Below are 21,244 nucleotides of genomic sequence, written 5' to 3' on the forward strand. Positions count from 1 at the left end.
CCAATATATGAAGCCCTTGCCTGTTCCAATATATCATGGCAATGTGTAAATTGTGGAATGCCCAACTTTGCCTCCTCACTATTTGAATCAACAATCATCGACTCCACTACCAATAACAGTTTTTCATCACTTTCATTTGATGAAAGTATAACCACCCCTAAACCACCAACCTTTTCATCTTCACCGAAAAGTAGACCAAACCAGAATAAACATATACAATCCACCAAATCTTCTGACACCAAGATAATAGTGGTTAACTTCCAGAGCATTAAAAATAAAAAAGAAGAAGTACTCACACAACTTGATCAAAACAACTAACGCCGACATAATCCTAGGCACAGAGACATGGCTTCCAACAGATATAATCCTAGGCACAGAGACATGGCTTCCAACAGATATAATCCTAGGCACAGAGACATGGCTTCCAACAGACATAATCCTAGGCACAGAGACATGGCTTCCAACAGACATAATCCTAGGCACAGAGACATGGCTTCCAACAGACATAATCCTAGGCACAGAGACATGGCTTCCAACAGATATAATGAGCTCTGAGATTTTTCCATCAACATATACTGTATATGGAAAAGATCGAAATGATGGTTATGGAGGAGTGTTAATAGCGATAAAAAACAACATCACAAGTGAAGAACTTAAAGTCGACACCAGAACCGAATCAGTATTTGTTAAACTGACATGCCAGGGGAATAGAACAACCATTATAGGATGCCTATATAGACCACCAAATAGTGTCATTGACTATATTGATAATATGCATTCTGCAATCGAATCAACATATCAACATCACAAAAACTCAGTTATGTGGCTAGGAGGAGATCTGAACCTACCAGACATAGAATGGAACACATCAACTATCAATGGACACCAAAACTCATCCCAGATAAACACCAGATTTATAGACAAACGAATGCTGCTTGGAACAGATTGTAGATTTTCCAACTAGAGGAACATCAATCCTGGATTTATTCTTAACAAATAGACCAACCCTGTTAAACTGATGTGAACCATTACCTGGAATAAGCGACCATGATACAGTCTTTATCAACTCCAAAATAGCAACAAGAAATCCAAAACCGACAAAACGAAAGATCTATAGTAAAGCAATTCAAAGAACAGTTTAATGTCAGAAGCCAGGTAGCAGATATGTCGAACTACATACAGATAGAACTACTTGGGATACAAGAGGAACATGTACCATAAAAAATGACATCATCAAAGTTCCACCAACCATGGATCAACAGAGACATTAACAGAGTAACATCGCAAAAGAAAAAGGCATTTAAAAAAGCCAGAAGAACAAAATCAGAGAAAGACTTCAAAAGATATAAGAAGCTGAAGAAAACATCACAGAAAGAATGTAAGAACGCCTATGCCAATTATGTCCATGACATCATAAGCCCTGACTTCAAAGGAAATCCAAAGAAGTTCTACAGTTTCATCAAAAGCAAAAAATGGGATAACATAGGAGTATCACCACTGAGAAACAAAGATGGCCTAACTTACTCTGACAACAGTACCAAGGCAAATATACTCAATAATCAATTTTCCTCCGTTTTCAACTCCAATGAAGATAATTCCACCATTAAGACAATGAAAAGTGATCCATATCCATCAATGACCAACATTACAGTCACAGAAAAAGGAGTACTTAAACTACAATCAGACCTCAATATTTACAAAGCAACTGGACCAGACAATATCTCAACCCGATTATTAGACACTAGCACCAGAGCTGACACCACTATTCACCATCTCCTTCCAAGCCTCACTAGACCAGGGCAAGATACCAACTGACTGGAAGAATGCCAATGTAGTTCCAATATTCAAGAAGGGGGACCGTAGCCAAGCATCCAACTACAGGCCGGTTTCACTAACAGCAATACTCTGTAAAATGCTAGAACACATCATCTGCAGTAACATCCATAAACACCTGCAGCTACACACCATCTTGACAGATGCACAACACGGATTTAGAAAGGAGAGATCATGTGAATCCCAACTGATACTAACAGTCAATGACCTGGCCAAGAACATAGATGACAAGGGACAAATAGATCTAATCCTACTAGACTTTTCTAAAGCCTTCGATAAAGTACCACACGGGAGGTTATTATACAAGATTGACCACTATGGCATCAGAGGTTCAACCCTAACCTGGCTCAGAGGCTTCCTAAGTAATCGGCAACAAAAATTTCTTCTGGAAGGTGAATGCTCAGCAACAGCTTCAGTCCAATCAGGAGTTCTGCAGGGGAGTGTACTTGGACCACTAATGTTCCTCATCTTCATAAATGACTTACTAGAATATGTATCATCTGCCAACGTAAGATTACTTGCTGATGACTGTGTCCTTTACAACCAGATCAAGAATACAGCAGACACAGAAACCTTACAAAATGACTTGAATGGTTTACAACAATGGGAGTCTGACTGGCAAATGGAATTCCATCCCCAAAAATGCCAATTATTGAGAATTACCACCAAAAAGACACCAGTCAATGGCCAATACAACATCCATGGTCACACACTTGAAGAGGTAGACTCTGCAAAATATCTAGGAGTGACAATCCACAAGACACTGAGCTGGAACCATCACATCAGCAACATAACAAAAAGAGCCAATTCCACCAGAGCCTTTCTCCAGAGGAACTTGCGTAGCTGCCCTAATAACACCAAGGCACTCTGCTACCAGACACTAGTCAGACCATTGATGGAGTACTCCTGTACCATCTGGGATCCTCACACTCGGGAAAACATCAGTAAACTAGAAGCAGTACAGCAAAGAACAGCATGCTTTGTTATGAATGACTACAACAGGACCAGCAGTGTAACATCAATGCTGCAGAATCTTAAATGGGAGCCCCTACAACAACAGAGAGCGAGATGTAAAGCCATCATGATGTACCGTATAGTACATGGTCTGGTTGTCATACCACCAGGTGCATATCTAACATCACGCACAACCAACAACAGACGGAACTACCAGTTCAGCTATCTCGTCCCATTCGCAAGAACAGAAGTATTTAGATACTCATTCTTTCCGGACACTATAAGATTGTGGAACGGGCTACCAGACACATTGATATCCAGCAGCTCTCTTGATACTTTCAAGTCAGGAGTGCAGTCCGTCCAAGTCAGATAAACAGCTATCGTCGTTTTTAATCTCACTGTATATATGGATCACTCACAGCACTACAAATTTGCACACAGATGTTTTTCTCGCATCGACCACTGTATATAAAAGTACGACGATACTCCAGTGAAGGACTGTACTTAAACGGAAAAGAAAAATCTGCCTGCTCTTGGGCGATAATCAACATTAAAAGTCCAATAGATTCTATTATATTTGAGTATCATTTACAGAGTTATCTCCCTTACTTCTAAATTCTACAGTGCATTCTATACAATTTTTATCTTCTATGAGCACAGGTTATATTAAAAACCAAATGTTAAATTCTGTTTACTAAAGCATTTTAAACAAGATAACAAAAACAAAAATCTGCAGGTTTTCAAACCATGTATCACATTTTGCATGATTCTTAGCTGGAGTGCTACTAAAATAATTCCTAATTATAGTTGTTACATGAATATATATGTATCATCTAATTGTTAGATATCATACAAAAAATATGACATTAATAGAACATTAAATGATACCCTGACATATTATGTTGGAAAAAGTGGATGGCAAAATGTCCAAAATGGCATAAATCAAAAACAACATTTTGGATTTTGCTGAAATTGAACTAAACCTGTATTTTATGGTACTATACAACTAGGCCAAGTTGTAAAAAAACCATTGTTCCATTCTCAACCTATCCTCTGGAAATCTTTGTGTGGGACAGACATATAGACAGACATGCAACTTTTCAGAGGGTATCGTAATATCTTACCACTTTTTAGTGGTGAGGCATAAAAACACAACTAAAAACTTTTCTTTTGAGTATTGTTTTTTTTTTCCCTTTTTCCTCCGTGAGCCTCTTTAAATACTTCGCTAGCAAGTAACAAATCTAGGTTTACCATTTATGAGCCACAAGGTATTGGGACTACAGCTTTAAATGTGATCTTAAATTTTAATTTTTAATGGTGTACAAATGTCTTAAGGTATGCATGAACATGTATGTGTAGTTTAATTGATGAGTAAATAATTTATGTCTTGTTGTAGTTCATGAATTTTAGAAGGGAATAGTGGTTAATAAAGGCAATATTGAACATATCATTATCTACAATCTTGAGATTAATTTTGTTTGCTCCCATTTTGAGAATTCATTATTTTTTTAAATTTTAGATAAGGAAGCAGAATCCATAAAACTGCTGCTTTTAAAAAGTTAGATGTAATTTCTTTTCAAACATGTCTATATGTTTAGCTAAAAATGCGGAAATTGCCAAAATCCGAAATAAATATAAGGTAAACAGAAAAATCTAGATTTGAAAAAGGGGATGTAAATCTAATCTTCATTTTACATTTGCGGCAGTTTTTCGATAGACCTTGCATATACACATGAGTTTCCCAAAATTAGTGAATTTTTTTAACCAACCTTAGATGTACACACGAGTTTCCTGTCATACGTGATGTTTTTGACTGACCTTACATGTACATATGAGTTTCCCATCATTAGTAACATTTCCAGCAAAGTCATGGATTTCTACATTAAATATGACAGGATTTCCATTCTCAATCTCTACATCTTTCCCTTCCTTAACTACCAATTCAGCTGGTGAGCCTGCACAACATATCAATAGAACAATTACGGTGAAATTTGTCTAAACCAAAACTGACATGAATGAACTTAAGGAGGTAGACCTAAGGTAAGAAACGTAACTCTTGAAGTCAGTGATATGTTTGTATCATACTCAATTTCACCAAATATTAACAAGCTTTCCTTTGAAAAAGAATGAAATCAGTCCAAGTTACTCTGATGCTTGCATGAGATTGATGTAAAATGCTGAATACAAAGTGTTCCAATGATTTGTAAGAGTTGTGTCCCTTACCCGAGATCTAGCCTTAAAACAATGTCTGGTTATGACAGATTACTGGTTTGGTTGTGGTGCAGTTAAGACAGGTTTTACTGTATTAAGTATAATTCTGTTTAAAAGTCATGCATGGGGTGCTTCATTACTTAACAAGTAAATCTGGTTTGTAAGATGTATTTTAATTGGCTGAATCATTAGTAGTTACAATGATAAAAAATCTTTGTCATGACATCATACACATAATTTCAACTTTTTTAAAGCACAAATATCATGTAATTGTACTGAATTTTAGTTCTATTTATCAAAAATTAACACTACTTCCATTTAAAAACTACCCAACCTGCTTCTTGTAAAATGAACAATCTACAATACGAATTCCCATTTTTTATTGAGGATATTATCTTGAATAATCTATAAACTATAGAAAGATATATATTCTAATTTTAATTCTATGATGGGAATTGGAAAATAAGGAAAACCCATAAGCCTTATGACAGCCAATTTGTCAGTTTACATGTACATTTACACATATTGAGTATATGTATTTTAGCATGATAGGTAACCAGTCACCCCCATTATTAAGTACTTCTCCATCTAAGAATCGGGCAACATGTATACAAGGTGTGGCACATGAGGGACAAAAATGCAGATTTTATTGCATTAACCAATTATTTATACCTGATAACCTCCAGAAATAACCATCAAAGTGTTTGTAAAATTTGCCTTTTTAAAACATTGATAAGTCAAATTTAGTTGAAATGCACTATGGAAAAATGGCGGGAAAATTTTTCGACAATTTTTCCTTATATAAGCAGTCAAAAAATATCTATGTCATAGAGGCTTCAGAATAAATTTAAATAGTTTTTCTAGGTGTATTGAATATATTTGTGGCAAAACAGACCAAATTGAGAAATATGATGTGCCACTCTTTGCCTGATTCTCACACAGAATGGTACTTAAAATCTACTCCATTAACTGACCTGGAAGAAATCTAATCTTTAATGTCTGAGATGCATTATCTAGCTGCTTGATCTTTACTGTCAGGTTGAAACTCTAGGAGAAATATAATATCAAAGTCAATAATGTTAAGTAGCAGTCTTTCTAAAAATCAGACAGAAGGTGATTCATGCATGTCAAAAACCCACCAAATTCAGTTTTATTTCTTGTTCTTAGTTTTTCATTTGGTTGTTGCACTTTTGAAATAAAAATTATATAGATTGTACATGAAATTTGCACTTTGCAAGAGTTGTTGTTCTTGATGTGGTTTCATTTGGTTGCTTTTAGTGGAGATTAATGTATGATTTTCTAAAAAGTGCAAATCTATATGCAGAAAGGTTGTTGCTTTGTGAAAGTATAGCATATGTAGACTAAAAAAGCATTGTTTATTTGGTGGGTTTTTCTTGACCATGAATCACTTTACCATTGGTAGTGTCATAATTTTACATGGACTGGTACTTAACAACTAAGAAATTACTGTAACAGAAGCTTAAATAATATTTGACGAATGATACTGATTAAAACATCATTAAAACAGACTAACTAACTTGCCTGATATGTCTTCAACCTGTCCCTTGGCCACACATCCATCAAACTAACCTTGCCTGATATGTCTTCAACCTGTCCCTTGGCCACACATCCATTAAACAAACCTTGCCTGACCTGTCTTCAACCTGTCATTTGGCCATACATCTATTTAACTTACCTTCCCTGACCTGTCACCAACCTGTCCTATGGCCATACATCTATTTCATATACCTTCCCTGACTTGTTCCCAACATGACCTTTGGCCATACATCCGTTTTAACTAATTTTGCCTGACCTGTCTCCAGCCTGTCCTTTGGCTACACATCCATTAAACTAACTTTGTCTGATCTGTTGCCAACCTGTCCTATGGCCACACATCTGTTAGACTAACCTTGCCTGACCTGTCGCAAACCTGTGCTTTTGCCATACATCTATTTAACATACCTTTCCTGATATGTCTTCAACCTGTCATTTAGCCATACATCTATTTAACTTACCTTCCCTGACCTGTCCCCAACCTGTCCTTTGGCCACACATCCATTAAACTAACCTTGCTTGATATGTCTTCAACCTGTCATTTGGCCATACATCTACTTAACTTACCTTCCCTGACCTGTCCCCAACCTGTCCTTTGGCCACACATCCATTAAACTGTCCTTGCCTGATATGTCTTCAACCTGTCATTTGGCCATACATCTATTTAACTTACCTTCCCTGACCTGTCCCCAACCTGTCCTTTGGCAACACATCCATTGACTAACAAATTATTTCCCTTTACTTTGGTTGAACTGTAGGTCAAGTCTATGCCACTGAAAATTAAGCACACCAAAATTACAGTTTGTTCTACTGTGCACATTAAAAAATAGATGGTAAATGAATATTGGCACTTCAAAACAGTAATAGTTCATAATTTTATACATTTTAGAAGGCGATTAATATATGACTTCCTCAAAAATACATATCTACATTCATAAGAACTCTAGTTACATAAATGTATAATGTAGACTGAAAGAGGATCATATGTTTATAGGGTTTAACTGTGCCATGTATCACCTCGAAAGCCACATACCATTGGCAGAATTTCATATGGATCAGTACTTAATTCCATGTTTGAATTCTAGTAATTCCATGTTTGAATTCTAGAAGTTTTACCTAGTTTCTAGAACAGGAGTGAAGCTATCTACAGGTTTGGCAGAATTCCCAAATTCATCTTGAAACTCTAGGGGAATCTGGAAAGGTACTCCAACTCTAAACGGTCCATCTAACATCCCTACTGCAAACTTCTTAGGATCACTCTCTACAATAATATCATTTGGAAAAAAATGGGAGTTCAATTATTAGAAGTAGAATGCAGAAAATCTTGGAAATTCTATAACACAGAAATAGCCTTAAACAGATCAGACATGAATTTACAAATCAACAAATTAAGCAGAAATTGACAGAATGGGAAGTAAACAGAAGGAAAAAAGAGAAACATAAAATTGGGATCTGAATTTGGTTTTAAAGCAGAAGAAAATAAAATCTAAGCCGATAACAAGTTAGACCAATTGATATCTAGACCTGCATTGCACTGCAGCTGCGATTTATCTTGCTGAGAAAAATATGATCAAGAAAAATTTATGGATGGATATACAGAACTACAGAACATAATTCCCGTAAAAATGGAGAATCCAAATTTTCCTATTACAGTGAACCTTCTCCAAACCAGCCACTACAGGGACAAGAGGAAATGGCCCGTTTATAGGGGTGGCCCGTTTTGTGAAAAATAGCAATGCATTCTTGTATCCATTAACGTATTCCAAAAAACTACACTTTGTCAGTTTGTTGGTCAAGACATGTTTAATGCAAATTCAGAACTTTGGGCCTTTTATTAAATTTCAAAGCTTGCATCATTTGTAAATGATTTGATTTTACAAACGGTACTGCCGACATAACAATGTTCACGCTTCTGAAAGAATGTGTATTAAAGATCAAAGGGCTATTTTAGTAAATAAACATTTGTATTATTTTTGTAAATTCCTTTAGTCTACTGTCCCCTTCAATCTCAATCTGTTCACTGATGAAATGCCACCCGGTCAGTGAATTATTAATTATGTAATATTACATAATCATTTACAGTTTTGTTGATACATATATTATAGGTAAATAACCGGGCAGCCGGAATTGAGGTTGTTTTTACATAATATGTAACTAAAACTGTGAAAAACCAGCTGATGTACGGTTTTAAGGGGTGGCTGGTCTATTGAAGACAATACACACAGGTTATAAGGTATATTGGCCGGGACTTTTGAAAACGGTTGGTTTGAAGGGTAGACTGGTAGACCTGTTTTCTGAGGGTCCGGTTTAGAGAAGTTTCACTATATTATGCACAATTACATATGGTGTTCTTGCTAAATAATGAGTTTTGGGAATTCTGTCAAGTTGTTTCAGAGGAGTTGCAATGACAAGCTGATGTTTCATTATGTTACAGACATATGGGCAGACAGACGGATGGAATGAGTGCTCTTACTCCTGGACCTGCTTCCACCTTTGGCAAAGCAGGTAAAATGGGACTTAAGAAGATGACAGGTTTCAGTTTTTTATGCTAGATTTTGACACATTCCACTGTATTCTTACAGTGTTGGGTTTTGACACGTTCCACTGTATTCTTACAGTGTTGGGTTTTGACATATTCCACTGTATTTTTAGTTTTACTGACCTGTTACAGTAAATCTTATTTTGTGTGATGGAAGTTCCTTCCCTGAGTAGACTGTATTACCACTCTCATTCAGGACAACTTGTAAATGTAGTGTGTGGGCACCAAGGTTACGAATGTTCTCTGTAAACAAAATTTTTAAAAATACATGTAAGACCTACATTTTTATGGCAATTCCAATTACTGAAATACATATATTGATACAAATCGTAATTTGTCCACAATATCTTAATATGTATTGTTTGTGTTTCTGGTGTGCCGTTGCAGCCATGAATGTCACAATTTTCACCATAATGGTGTGCCAACCAGCACACAACTATTGATCAATTGCAATTATACTTATATCAGAAAGTATTATTCCAACACTTCATCTTAGTGTAAACCGGGTTAATCGGTAATTCATCAGCATTGCACTTGAAGGTACAAAAAAATCAGGTCTGCTATATACGAACTGTCTATAATTACACTTTCACATCACATTTTAAGAAATATAAACATGAAGTTGCATGTGCAAATCCCTAAACATACAATAATTTGATATCTGAAAATTGCTTACAACATATGCCCCATCTATATGAAGGTACACACCAAATTTGAAATCAATCCATCTATTGGGAGCCAAGATAATTGCAACACAAATTTGGATGGACAGAGTGAAGGATGGACAAGGTCATTCCAATATACCAACCACTCACTGTGTGGGAGTATAACTAATGCCATACTTACCCATTTTCCTAAACCAGTAACCCCAATTTTTACTGAATTGACTTATATGTGATACCATCACCTCATCTCTTGAAGGTCCTGTAAAAAAATGAAATCCTAAAAAATCGTATACAACCAGAAATACTGATCAATTTACATTCTGATAATTCACTTAGTATTAAGAGTTGCAGAATCTAGAATTCTTACTTCCTGTTACTTGAATGAAGTTTACCCATGGGAAAATATTGCAGGTACATGTAGAATTTGTTGGTGGAAATATCATTTTTCTTGCCCAACTTTCCAGTCACATCAAAGGAAGAAACTTCCCAATATTTTTGAATACCGACTTAAGTACCCCAAGAATCTTGTTAAGTATTTATTCCACAATTTATTTTGTTTTTAATTTCGCTACAAAGTAAAATTCAAGAATGACAAAATTGATGTTGGTGCTTGCTTAAGGACTTCAAATAATTCAACATACCTGAGTGTTAATCATTTTTTATGTAAAATTTAGAAATATGAAAACGTATCACTGTCTAAAAGGTTGCTAACACTTCATCTTTTATCTGATACACGAAGGTTTTATTTCTTACCATGCCAAATGATTTTCAGTTCAACTAACAATCTCTTGGATGAAGTAGCATTTCCAGGAAGTTTACTGATTGTCTCCCCTTTCTTGTTTGCTATCTCTAACTTTATTGCACCTGCAAAGAAGGGTAGTAACAAAATTGTTGAACTGACAAAGTCTAGGCAATAGTCAAAGGGAAAGTCTGTAAAACAGATGACAATATCAGGTTGTAAACCAATAAGTCAGAGACCACCGCAATAATCCTGACTTGTTTCATTTCAGTTTTAAAACAGAAAAGGTATTGCAAATTCTGAACTTAATGCAGTTTTGCTATTTTAATCAACAATGCTATTACACTGTAACAGTCTTTCCAAAGGTTCAGTTTTTTTTTTCAGGACATTCGATCCAGTGACGACATACTATTTTTAGGACAGAACTAAGTTTTATCGTCCATTTAGACCTAAATCAAGAATGACTAATATTGGAAATTTTCTGAACTTCCGGTCTGGCATTCCGTATTTTTTTACCAGTCCTTTCACATTTTTTACCGCTGATATCCGATGGTCCAACGAACCTTCAGAAAGACTGTTGTAAAACTCGTTACCAAAGGGACATATGAACACATACTATGAGGAAAAGGGACCTAACGACTCAGCTTCAAAAAAAAAAACAATGAACCAACTACGTAACTACTAAACTGGCAGTAAAATTGATAATGAAGTCTTTTTATTCCTTTTATTCAAGAATATGAAATTGTCAGATGAGCTAAGAATTGCAGAAAGCCCAAAATGATTCAATCAGTGAAGCTTCAGTGGCTGAATTCACAAAATTTTGAGTGTAAAACTAGTAAGTTATGATGTCACAATACTATTTTTGACCCTCATGAATTTTTGTGAAATACATGTAGACCACTGTTTTACTATTACAAGTAATAATATGTATCTTTCCCCTAGATAAAAAATTTTCTGTTATACATGTTGAATAAATAAAAAACAGATACAAAATATACATACATGTAAATACTAAGCAAATAAGGGCAAAAATACAGAAATACATGTACAGGGATAAAAATTAGCAGTCACCCAGTAGCCACGCTAGATTTTGAACTGGGCTACCATACTTTTTGAGTAAAATTTAGTTGAACGTATGGAATATATTCAACAAAAATATGGTCTGGGCTACCAGCGTGTATTTTCTAATTTTTACTCCTGATGTATCAAAAGAATACACACCAATAGTTTCTCCAGCAGCTCTGCTTTCATTCTGTTTCACTTCATGTCCTTCTGGCCATGATACACACAAGACAGAAGGTAATCTGAAAAAGAACAATCAATTTTAAAGCAACATGAATTAGCTCCTGTTGTTGTGCTAGGTATATCACCGATCTTACAGGAAGTTGATACCAAAATCCTTTACAATGCATGACCCATCTATAAGAAACCAAACACCAAATTTGAAACAAATCCATCAATTGGGAGATCTTTGTGTTGAAAATTTTCTCAATCATTCCATATCATGACAAAGTCCCACAAAATAGGAAGTTGAAATGGGACAGTAACCAAATCACTTACAACACATGCCCCATCTATATAAAGCCTCACACTAAATTTTAAATCAATCTATCCAGAGCAAGTCACATTAACTGCCATGAAATTCAGATGGACGGAATGACGAATATGGTGATCACAATACACAACACACTTTTTAACTGGGTGTTTAATCTATACAACAGGAACTTGCCACATCAATTTAATTTGTAGATTCTCATCCACCAGCAACTAAAACAATGGGGTGGCACCGAGGATTTTATTTTTTATTTTTCCAAGATATGTAAAACATTATTTCCGCTAAGAAACTTGTTAATGTGTACTTTTGGTTATGTTTGTGCCCCACCAAGGCTTTATTGCTTTAATTCCCCTTATAATGCAACTAACAATGAAAACCATCCTGAGATCTGACCAAAAATATTAAGATATTCTGTAAACATATACGTTACCAGTTTTTTTACCGGAAGTCTATAGTAATGTGTAGAAGTAGAGTCATGACGGATATGGACATAAAAGAAATCTGTTAATTTGAACCGTCGAAAAAAAAATACATTTAAAAGGCCAGTCCTTCGAGTAGGCGTGGGTGGGATGAGAATATACAAATCAACTTGTTGAGGCCTTGCATATTAAAACCCAAAGAACATAATTTACAGGTATATTATTAAAACATTTTCCCAATAAAGATACCCAAACATCCCCACTTAAATATTTCTTCAAAATAAAAAAACAGTAAAAAAAGCTGAGAAATTAACACCTACAGCATACTAAAATCTTGCCATGATATCAAGTAACCATCATAAGTAGTCGCAGAGAACACTATTGTGGAAAATGCATGATGGACTGACAGATGGGCAAACAAGAGCAAAACAAAATATCCCTCCTTCAAAGCAGGGGCATCAATATAGTTTCTACTTCAGTAATGAGTGGTTTAAATTATTTCTCCACTGGAGATGGTAAAATTTACAATTTACACACTTATCTTTAACGAGCATATTAAAATCTTAATTTTGCAATAGAGAGTGAAGAAGTCATTTGAATTAAGAATGGACTGAAGCAGAATCAGTTTCTCCCATGAAATCTGTAGAAAACTTTGATAATGTAAAATGGTGAGAAATTTCTTGCAGAAATTTATTCACCAACAGGTGGTTCAAAAGTCACATGCATTTTTTAATCACTGGCTTGGAATGGGAAAAAAAAGGTAGTAAACATACTTTGCTTCTTCCTCTTCAAGGCATCTCCTAATTAAATGAGAAGAAGCCAGTCTGTCTAGCTTTGAGAGAGGGACAACTTTCACGTCATCGTACAAAGACTTTGGTTCCTGTATCACCTCAAGGTCACCTCCAGTAGCGAAAACATCTCCATCATATTCTCCATATAGTAAGAATCTCTTTATGGTTCCAAGGAGTAAAGGAACTGTACGAGTAATCCTGACCTGAAATGTAATAAGGTTAAATACCATTATATCACCACCGATGAGAAAATAAGGAGACTGACCATTGTGCAAATACATTATAGGTATTGCAAATCTCAGTCATCCTAGGGTATGAATGTTCAATCTTCCTATAATAAGCATATGCAGACAGTGTTTACAATGGAACAAGCTGGAGGCCAATTTGCATGCTTCAAACACCTGCTTTTTCTGTGAAAATGGAAAATGTTACAAATCATTCAATTAAAAATTAAAAGATTTGTCCTTTCAGGAGAAAACAAGGTGAAAACATTGGCAGAGTTTACAACAATCTTGTCTTACCAAAGGGTTCTATGATTTCCCAATCTTACATGAAAATAATTGATATTTGATTCTTTTTTTTTATATAATTTTCAATTTGATTTTAGATTAAATGTTTTGAACTGAATTGACATATTACAATTAATCTTGACATGTCTATGTGACCATCCATATAGATCACTTAAAGACACTGGATCATAAAACTAAACGAAATGATAAATCAACTGTTATCCTCAGCAAATTCTGGAATTTTAAACATAAATTGGTAAGATACATGTATAATTTATTTTTATTTTACTTTAGTATACCAAGTTTTTACCTTTTAAATGTTAAAATCTTGTCTTCCTTCAAAGTACACCAAGTGTGGGTATCATTTCTGTGTTAAGATGATTGATTGAATGTGGTTTAATGTTCTATGGCAGATACTTCAAGCATTTATAGATAAGAACTATCAAACACACCCTATTGTGTACTAGATTGACATGATGAGCCAATCAAACACACCCTACTGTGTACCAGTTTGAAATGCTGAGCCAGATCTTATACTAGCACACAGAAACAATCACCCACAGGTACGCATGCCACCCACAGACACACTTTTATGACTCCAAGGCAACCAGTTGCCACTCTATCCCCTAAATACCAAGTGCTCATAGAAGCAGAGACTACCATCTTTTAAGTCTTTGGTATGACTCAGCCTTGACCTATGACCTCCCACACTTGATGCAAGCATACTACCACAAGACTACTATGGTAGTTTTTAGTATAGTAAATTTTACACTGCTACTACAATACCAAAATATAAATAAGGTGAAAGACCCCTGTACACCCTAGTCAGGTGGTGATGGTGGGGTTATTGTATAAATCCTGGCTATTGATAAACAAATAAAAAAAAAAAAAAAAAAACACTGTTGAAGCACTTCAATTCGCAAATACCAATTTTTTGCAAATTTGGGAAGAACAACAAATTCATGAATTCTTGAATTTGTGGTTTTAAGATATTTAGTATACATATCAATATGACTCCTTTTCATTGGGAACCGCAATTTCATGGTTTGACCAACCCATGAAAACCAGGAAAATTCGAACCCCACAAATTATAGTACTTTCACTGAGACCATTATGACAGTTTGGAGTCAAAAAAATTTGTTCACTGCTGATACAATACATACATACATGTAAATTGTAGAACAACTTCTCACTATGGGCGATTCCAGAATTAATTGTGGGGGGTGGGGGGTTCCAAAACCTCATTAAAGTTTGATGGGCAGTTGTTATTTAAAATAAATGCCTTAACAGCGAAAGAAAATAATTAAAATTGTATGCACGGTGGGGTCAAATAAGTAAAATTGTATGCACGGTGGGGTCAAATAAAAGTGCCTCCTGACACCTCCCCCTTTACATTTATTTCTGGAATAGCCCTAATCCTTACTAGTTGGCCTTTCTTGAAGACTTTTCCATCCCATTCTACTTGTTGGAACTCAGCCCAGGGTGTCTGCCTTTGTTTAGGTAGATCTGTTCTGACAACCTGACCTTTGAAATCTGTGAAATGTATCTGTTTGTCACAATGTTCATGACATTCTTTCAACCAGTGTAAAAATTCCTTGTCAATGGCAGTTCTTTTTTCCTACAAGTATATCATATTTAGGATACTTATATTGCAATATTTATTTTCTTTTTCATACATGTATCATGCAATACAACTATTTCATGGTAAAGTTTTATTTGATAATTTACTAAAATCTACATAGTATTCTAGTATTATGAGAAATACATCATAGATAAGCATTAAACACTTCCTCACCTGACCATTTGATATCCTGTGGTAGACTGTATTCTTCTCTTTCATTCTCATTTCAAGGTCAATAAAGGTCAACTTGTTGGTACTGACTTGGAAATGATCATTTGTGAACAGTACACCTGATATTCTGAAAATGAGCAAAATTTGAATTTGGAACAGACAAGCTAAAGTTGAATTATTTCCCTTATATCAAATCAGGATTGTTTATGCAAAATATACAATTTTAATTAAAGATGATTCACTTTTTAAATTTCCACACTTGATACTGCAATTTTTCAATTTGTAAAGGATTTTTATAAACAATATACATTGGATGACCTTATGAATTTTGTTAAAAAATGGGAATATTTGTGTAATTATCATCACATGCATTTCAAAAGTTACAGACCCATGTACATGTAATATGCAACATTTCATGGGCTGCAACTGTTTAGATAATATTCTAATGTTCAATAGTTGCACTTTTATTTGGAAGGAGAAGTCTGGTATACCTGTTATAGCATTCTAATGGTAAGGTCTTTCCTTTCTTGGGTTCAGCACACCAATCAAAACTACAAAACAAGCAATGAAGTCATATAAATACAATAAGGGCAGTAAATGCATGCACTGATTTCAAAATTTTTTTTTTTTAGAATTTTGCTATTGTTTTGAGTGAACAAGATAAGCATGTACATACAAAAAATATTCAAGCAGTATTTAAAATCAACAGCAGTTAAGAAGTTCGCACTCAGTGACTTTGGGTGAACTACAGTAACTGTTTTTTTTGCAGAGTTAAGTTCAAACTACTCAAACAATTGGACACAACAAAATTCTTAGCATGAAGACAATCAATGGGCCAAAAAATTAAATTAATAACACATGTATACATATCTCTCAAAACGTTTTGGAGCTACACATGTATAATCCTATGTGCTGACAGACAGACAGACAGATAGTAGCATACCACACTATCACAGTTAAAAGACAGGTATTGAAAAAAATATAACGCAAGTCATACTCATCAATAAAGGTGTAAGGAATAAGCCTCCCATTCCAGTAGCATTCAAATATGGGTCTTCTTCCTCTCGCTGGTCTCTCACTAGCAGCATAGTCATGTTCATCAAATACTTCTGGCTCACCTTAAATAACATGTGATACAGTAACACAATGTAATAGTCACACTAAAATATATCCTCTCACACTATGCAAGGTATAATTCTTTTGAAAAATTCTAAAATTACTTTATGTAAGACCAATCAAAGTTAATACCTCAGTTCTCAAGCCCCTTTTCATGCAACCACTGTGGAAAAGAGATAAAAATTGGTAATGAGGCACTATCAATAGAGACAAAAGAGAGTCTAGGAACCTAGAAATAATATTTTACTGGCCTAAAATGCATGTAAATGCAGATAAACAAATACATACTTCTTGGGTCATACATGTCTGATGGGAACGTTTCCTTATCGTACAGAAAGGGGTGGTATCGTATGATGCCTTCTACCACACCCTGCCCCTCCACCGTCGCCTTGAAGTCAAACACACTGGCACAATTCCTGACATACAGAGTCTGCATGTCATCATATACATCACGAAGATTGATAACCTGAGGAACTGGATGTTTTGGTGTGTATAACTTCACCTATTAGAACAAGTAACATACTGATTAAGATTACAAAAAAAATAATAAATTGCATATTAAATGTTACAATAGCAATTGGGTGAAAACTGTACTGTAGTGGAAAATTTGAAAGCACTGTTCACATCAGAGAATTTACAAATGTGTAAATGGAGCCAGTAAAACAAGCATTTATTTGGCCTTACAGGGGTTTAAATAAGGATTCTCCCACTGGTCTGTGGCATGCAAATTTTATAACAGGCAAGTCATAGTTAAATAGATCTCACTGGGTTTTGAACGTTTTTTTTTTCAGTTCAATATATGAAAAGAACAGGTTAACTTCACTCCAGGCCAGTTTAGTTTCGCAAAACTTGCCCACTTGATCAGTGGGGCTTGTTTTTCAAATTTCTACCTGTTTTAATATCTTCAAACCAAAGTTCTCAGAATTTTATAGAATGTTTACTACCTCAATATCTATACTAGCAAACGGACTTGGAGCTCTGTTGTTTCTGACAGAAGTTTCATCCACATTTCCCTGAGGTCCATGAATGTAGTAGTGGTAAATATGCCTATACGAAAAACAAATAAATATGCACTTAAGGCTTCACAATCTTAAAACTCTTGGTTCTCAGACCCTCTTCATGGTAAGGGCTGTTCCATTAAAAGATATGAGGTAACCGGGGAAGGCACTTTTTCACAAGGGGAGCCACCCATAGATGTTCTATTGATGTTTAGTATTAAACTTTATATTTTGTCAAGAGACCTGAACACTCACCCGTATACAAAGAATAAAAGTGCCTCCCCCTCCCTCATGATTTTCATTTTAGCAATAAAATGGAAAAAAGAAATACCTACTTCCTTCAAGTTCATGAAAATTATTCGATACCCAAATATAAATTTTAAAGAGCCTTACAAATATTTAGTCTAGTGGCCTAACAAGATTCCTGAATTTCATGCAAATAGGTTTTCATGAAAATGGCTGGAGAACCAAATATTGAATTGTAATAGCCTTACAAATGAAGAAGGCAAAGTAAAGCCTATTAACAGTGATGATTTTATGATGTCTTCAAACAAAGCAGAAATTTGCAAAAAATGGGAAGTAAATATACAGTAACAAAAAATTGTAACAGTAAAATCAGGAATAGTGGAATTCTGCTAAAAAGCAGGAAAAAAATCATCCCTGTATTAATGTTATAGCTACATCTTTGTCTTATCTGCTGATACCAAGTAATATTATCAACATATTATTTGAAGAAAATAATTAAAAATTATTTACAAAACCAATGTACTGACTGAGAGATTAGTCATGCCTTTAATTATCTAACCTGAAATAAAACTCAAATTTTTGGGGAAAATTAAATTCTTTTAAACAATACTCTTCTGCTGAATTTTTATTGAAATTTACTACTTGTATGGTAACAGAAGTCATAACATTATCAATGAACCTACGCCAGTTGTCTGGTCCAATCTGTAACTCTTGTCTTTAGAAATACAATGTGATCTGGATTAATATTCTTTATCTGTACCACTGTAAAGCTGTCTTTCTTCTTTTCTTCTGTTATCACTTCTTTAAGGACTTCATCATCAACATGTGTAGAATCACCTGGCTAAATTACAAAGCTTAGGATCAATTACATTCATATACATACTTCACCACCAACATGTGTTGAGTCACCTAGCTAAATCAGAAAGTTCAGAATCAAATTACATTCATATACAAGAATATAGAATTATTTTTATATAGATGTAAGAACTTCAACATGTATGAGTCATCTAGCTAAATCAGAAAGTTCAAGATCAAATTACATTCATACACATGTAAGAAATTTTATCTTAAAAATGTATGGAGTCATCTGGCTGAATCAGAGAGTTCAAGATCAATTTACATTCATATACATGCAAAACTCTGATCAACATGTATGGAGCCACCTGGCAAACTCAAAAAGTTCAGGATCAATTCACATAAAACATGTAGGAAAAAAAACCTCTGCAAATCTCCTGCTTCTTGAAAATTTTGAGAGTGAAATCTCCCTCTCAAGAATTTTCTAAAGTAAATACATATGCAATCCAAATTTTTTGCTGTATTTAAAGAACAACAGATTTATATTCAGTAACAGTGCTTGTCTTAAGCCACTAGCACGAAACCCTGGGCTAGTAAAAACTAGTTCGGGCTAGTGAAATGTTGTGTACTTTCCTTGTTTCAGGCTAGTAGAATCCTATACAGTCCTCCAATATTTGGGCTAGTTATTGAAAGTTTTGAAGAAAAGGACTGCAGTAAAGCGTAATTTGCAGTCAAATTTGAGAAACTACAGAAACCTTTAAAGGTAAACGCCTCTTTGTAAATACTACCTTTCTGTTATGTATAAAACCACTATAAATAGCCTCCTGATTGAGTTCTTTCTGCTGGAATTCATCTTTAGATATTGTCAGTTCATGGACATCCTTGGATTCTTTAGATTTAGAAATCATCTGGAAAATATAACATAAAGTAACATGCATTGTCATTCAAACAAAAAATCATCTAGAAAAAATGACATCAAGAACAATCTAGTTAAATGCACTGTCATTCAAACAAAAATTTGATATCAGATAGCAACTAGAAATGCTTCTAACATATGCCCTTTCTATACTTCAGCCCTAATTTAGCAGGTCCAAACACAAAAAGGAAATTGGCTAAGTCTAAAGCAAACATAAATGTACAGTGACAGTAATAAGGAAAGGCAGAGGCCATACGCCCATTGAAGTTGAAAATGACCCATTTAAATTAGAGGATTTTACTAAGAATGTTAGTAAATGACCCACTGACAGCTTGAATACTTGTAATAAATGCTGTAAATAGCTCACTTAAAAACAAATCTTTCCAAACCACTGCAGTGATGAAAGAATCATAACAATAAAATGCTGATTTGAAAAATTGGAATTCTGCTTTAAAGCGGATCTGTTGTAAAGCAGCATCCAAACTTTGAAATCTATCCTATTATTGGCAGTCAGGATAATTGTGACAAAATTCAAACATACCAACTAGGAAATCTATCCTAATAGACAGGTAAACATGGTGATTCTGAAATACCATCCACTTTTTAAGTAGGGTATAACTAGATTATATGTTAGGAATACAAAATAGAAACTACATGTACTTTCAGTTGCACATACAAATTCTGTAATATGTGATATACCCCCAAAAAGCTACACATTTTTATTTTTTTCTTTACAGGTCTATATGATGAAAAGTATAATCAACCATTCCAATCTGTCTACTCTTAGGAGATAATCAACATTGGAAATCAAATGCATTCTTTAGTATTTTAGTCATTTTTAGAGTTATCTCCCTTAATATTGAATTTACAGTATATGCTCTGTATCTCTTATGAACAAGAGTTCTATGAAAAACCATGTTATTTTCTGCTTACTTAAGCATCTTAAACAAAATATCAAAAAATAAAAATATATAGGCTTTCCAACCATGTATCACATTCTGCATGATTCTTAGCTGGAGTGCTACTTAACTCCTGGTGACACTGTCTCCTGGACAGTTGTTTTCTGTCATATCTTTCATACCTTCAATGTTGGTTGAATGATTGATAATTGATAGAAAGTAGTTTTGTGTCTTGTGATAATCATTTTATACACTTTATAACAGAAACATTTAACCAATTGAATAGACCCTGATTTTTAATAATAATAAGATAATTAATTGGAAATGGTGAATAATCAAAATACTATCATGAGTTCCAAATAACAACTAGATTAAATGAGTGGCGTGCACAAGTTAAATCTTAATGCGTTCTTGGTACGAGTTATCATACCTTGGTAATAAAAATGTCATGTTGTAATGATATTAAGGTTATTCTATTTATTATAAAGATTTTCTCCCTTATTTGATGCTATTTTCAATATAAAATTCAAATTTTTTTAACCGTGAATTGATATACATGTTGCAATGTTTTGGTGGAAAAAAGGCGAGAGTGAAATTACCAAATTTATTTTACATTGTGAATTATCGAAAAAAAATTTGACATAGAGAACATTGGGTAAATCACTTCTATCTATAGAATAACAATAATAATAATACTTAGTACTTTATTTCAA

At 34.4% G+C, this 21,244-nt stretch overlaps 1 protein-coding gene across 1 annotated transcript in view; it reads right to left on the reverse strand.

Moving 5' to 3' along the window:
- The window catches only part of LOC148597960 (structural maintenance of chromosomes flexible hinge domain-containing protein 1-like), a 73,166-nt gene that overhangs the window by 40,969 nt on the left and 10,953 nt on the right, over positions 1-21,244 (reverse strand). The window contains exons 7-23 of the mRNA XM_088562617.1: positions 19,505-19,624; positions 18,605-18,762; positions 17,622-17,724; positions 16,966-17,179; positions 16,559-16,679; positions 16,053-16,112; positions 15,565-15,688; positions 15,193-15,387; positions 13,243-13,463; positions 11,717-11,799; positions 10,510-10,620; positions 9,938-10,015; positions 9,215-9,334; positions 7,669-7,813; positions 7,226-7,325; positions 5,973-6,045; positions 4,606-4,742 (exon numbers count right to left, since the gene is read on the reverse strand). Of these exons, the coding sequence (XP_088418743.1) occupies positions 4,606-4,742; positions 5,973-6,045; positions 7,226-7,325; positions 7,669-7,813; positions 9,215-9,334; positions 9,938-10,015; positions 10,510-10,620; positions 11,717-11,799; positions 13,243-13,463; positions 15,193-15,387; positions 15,565-15,688; positions 16,053-16,112; positions 16,559-16,679; positions 16,966-17,179; positions 17,622-17,724; positions 18,605-18,762; positions 19,505-19,624 (2,163 nt within the window). The remainder of the gene's footprint in view (positions 1-4,605; positions 4,743-5,972; positions 6,046-7,225; positions 7,326-7,668; positions 7,814-9,214; positions 9,335-9,937; positions 10,016-10,509; positions 10,621-11,716; positions 11,800-13,242; positions 13,464-15,192; positions 15,388-15,564; positions 15,689-16,052; positions 16,113-16,558; positions 16,680-16,965; positions 17,180-17,621; positions 17,725-18,604; positions 18,763-19,504; positions 19,625-21,244) is intronic.

The sequence above is a fragment of the Perna viridis genome, chromosome 14 (genome assembly GCF_037379345.1).
Source record: "Perna viridis isolate PV_CMFRI_1.1 ecotype Kerala chromosome 14, ASM3737934v1, whole genome shotgun sequence".
NCBI lineage: Eukaryota > Metazoa > Mollusca > Bivalvia > Mytilida > Mytilidae > Perna > Perna viridis.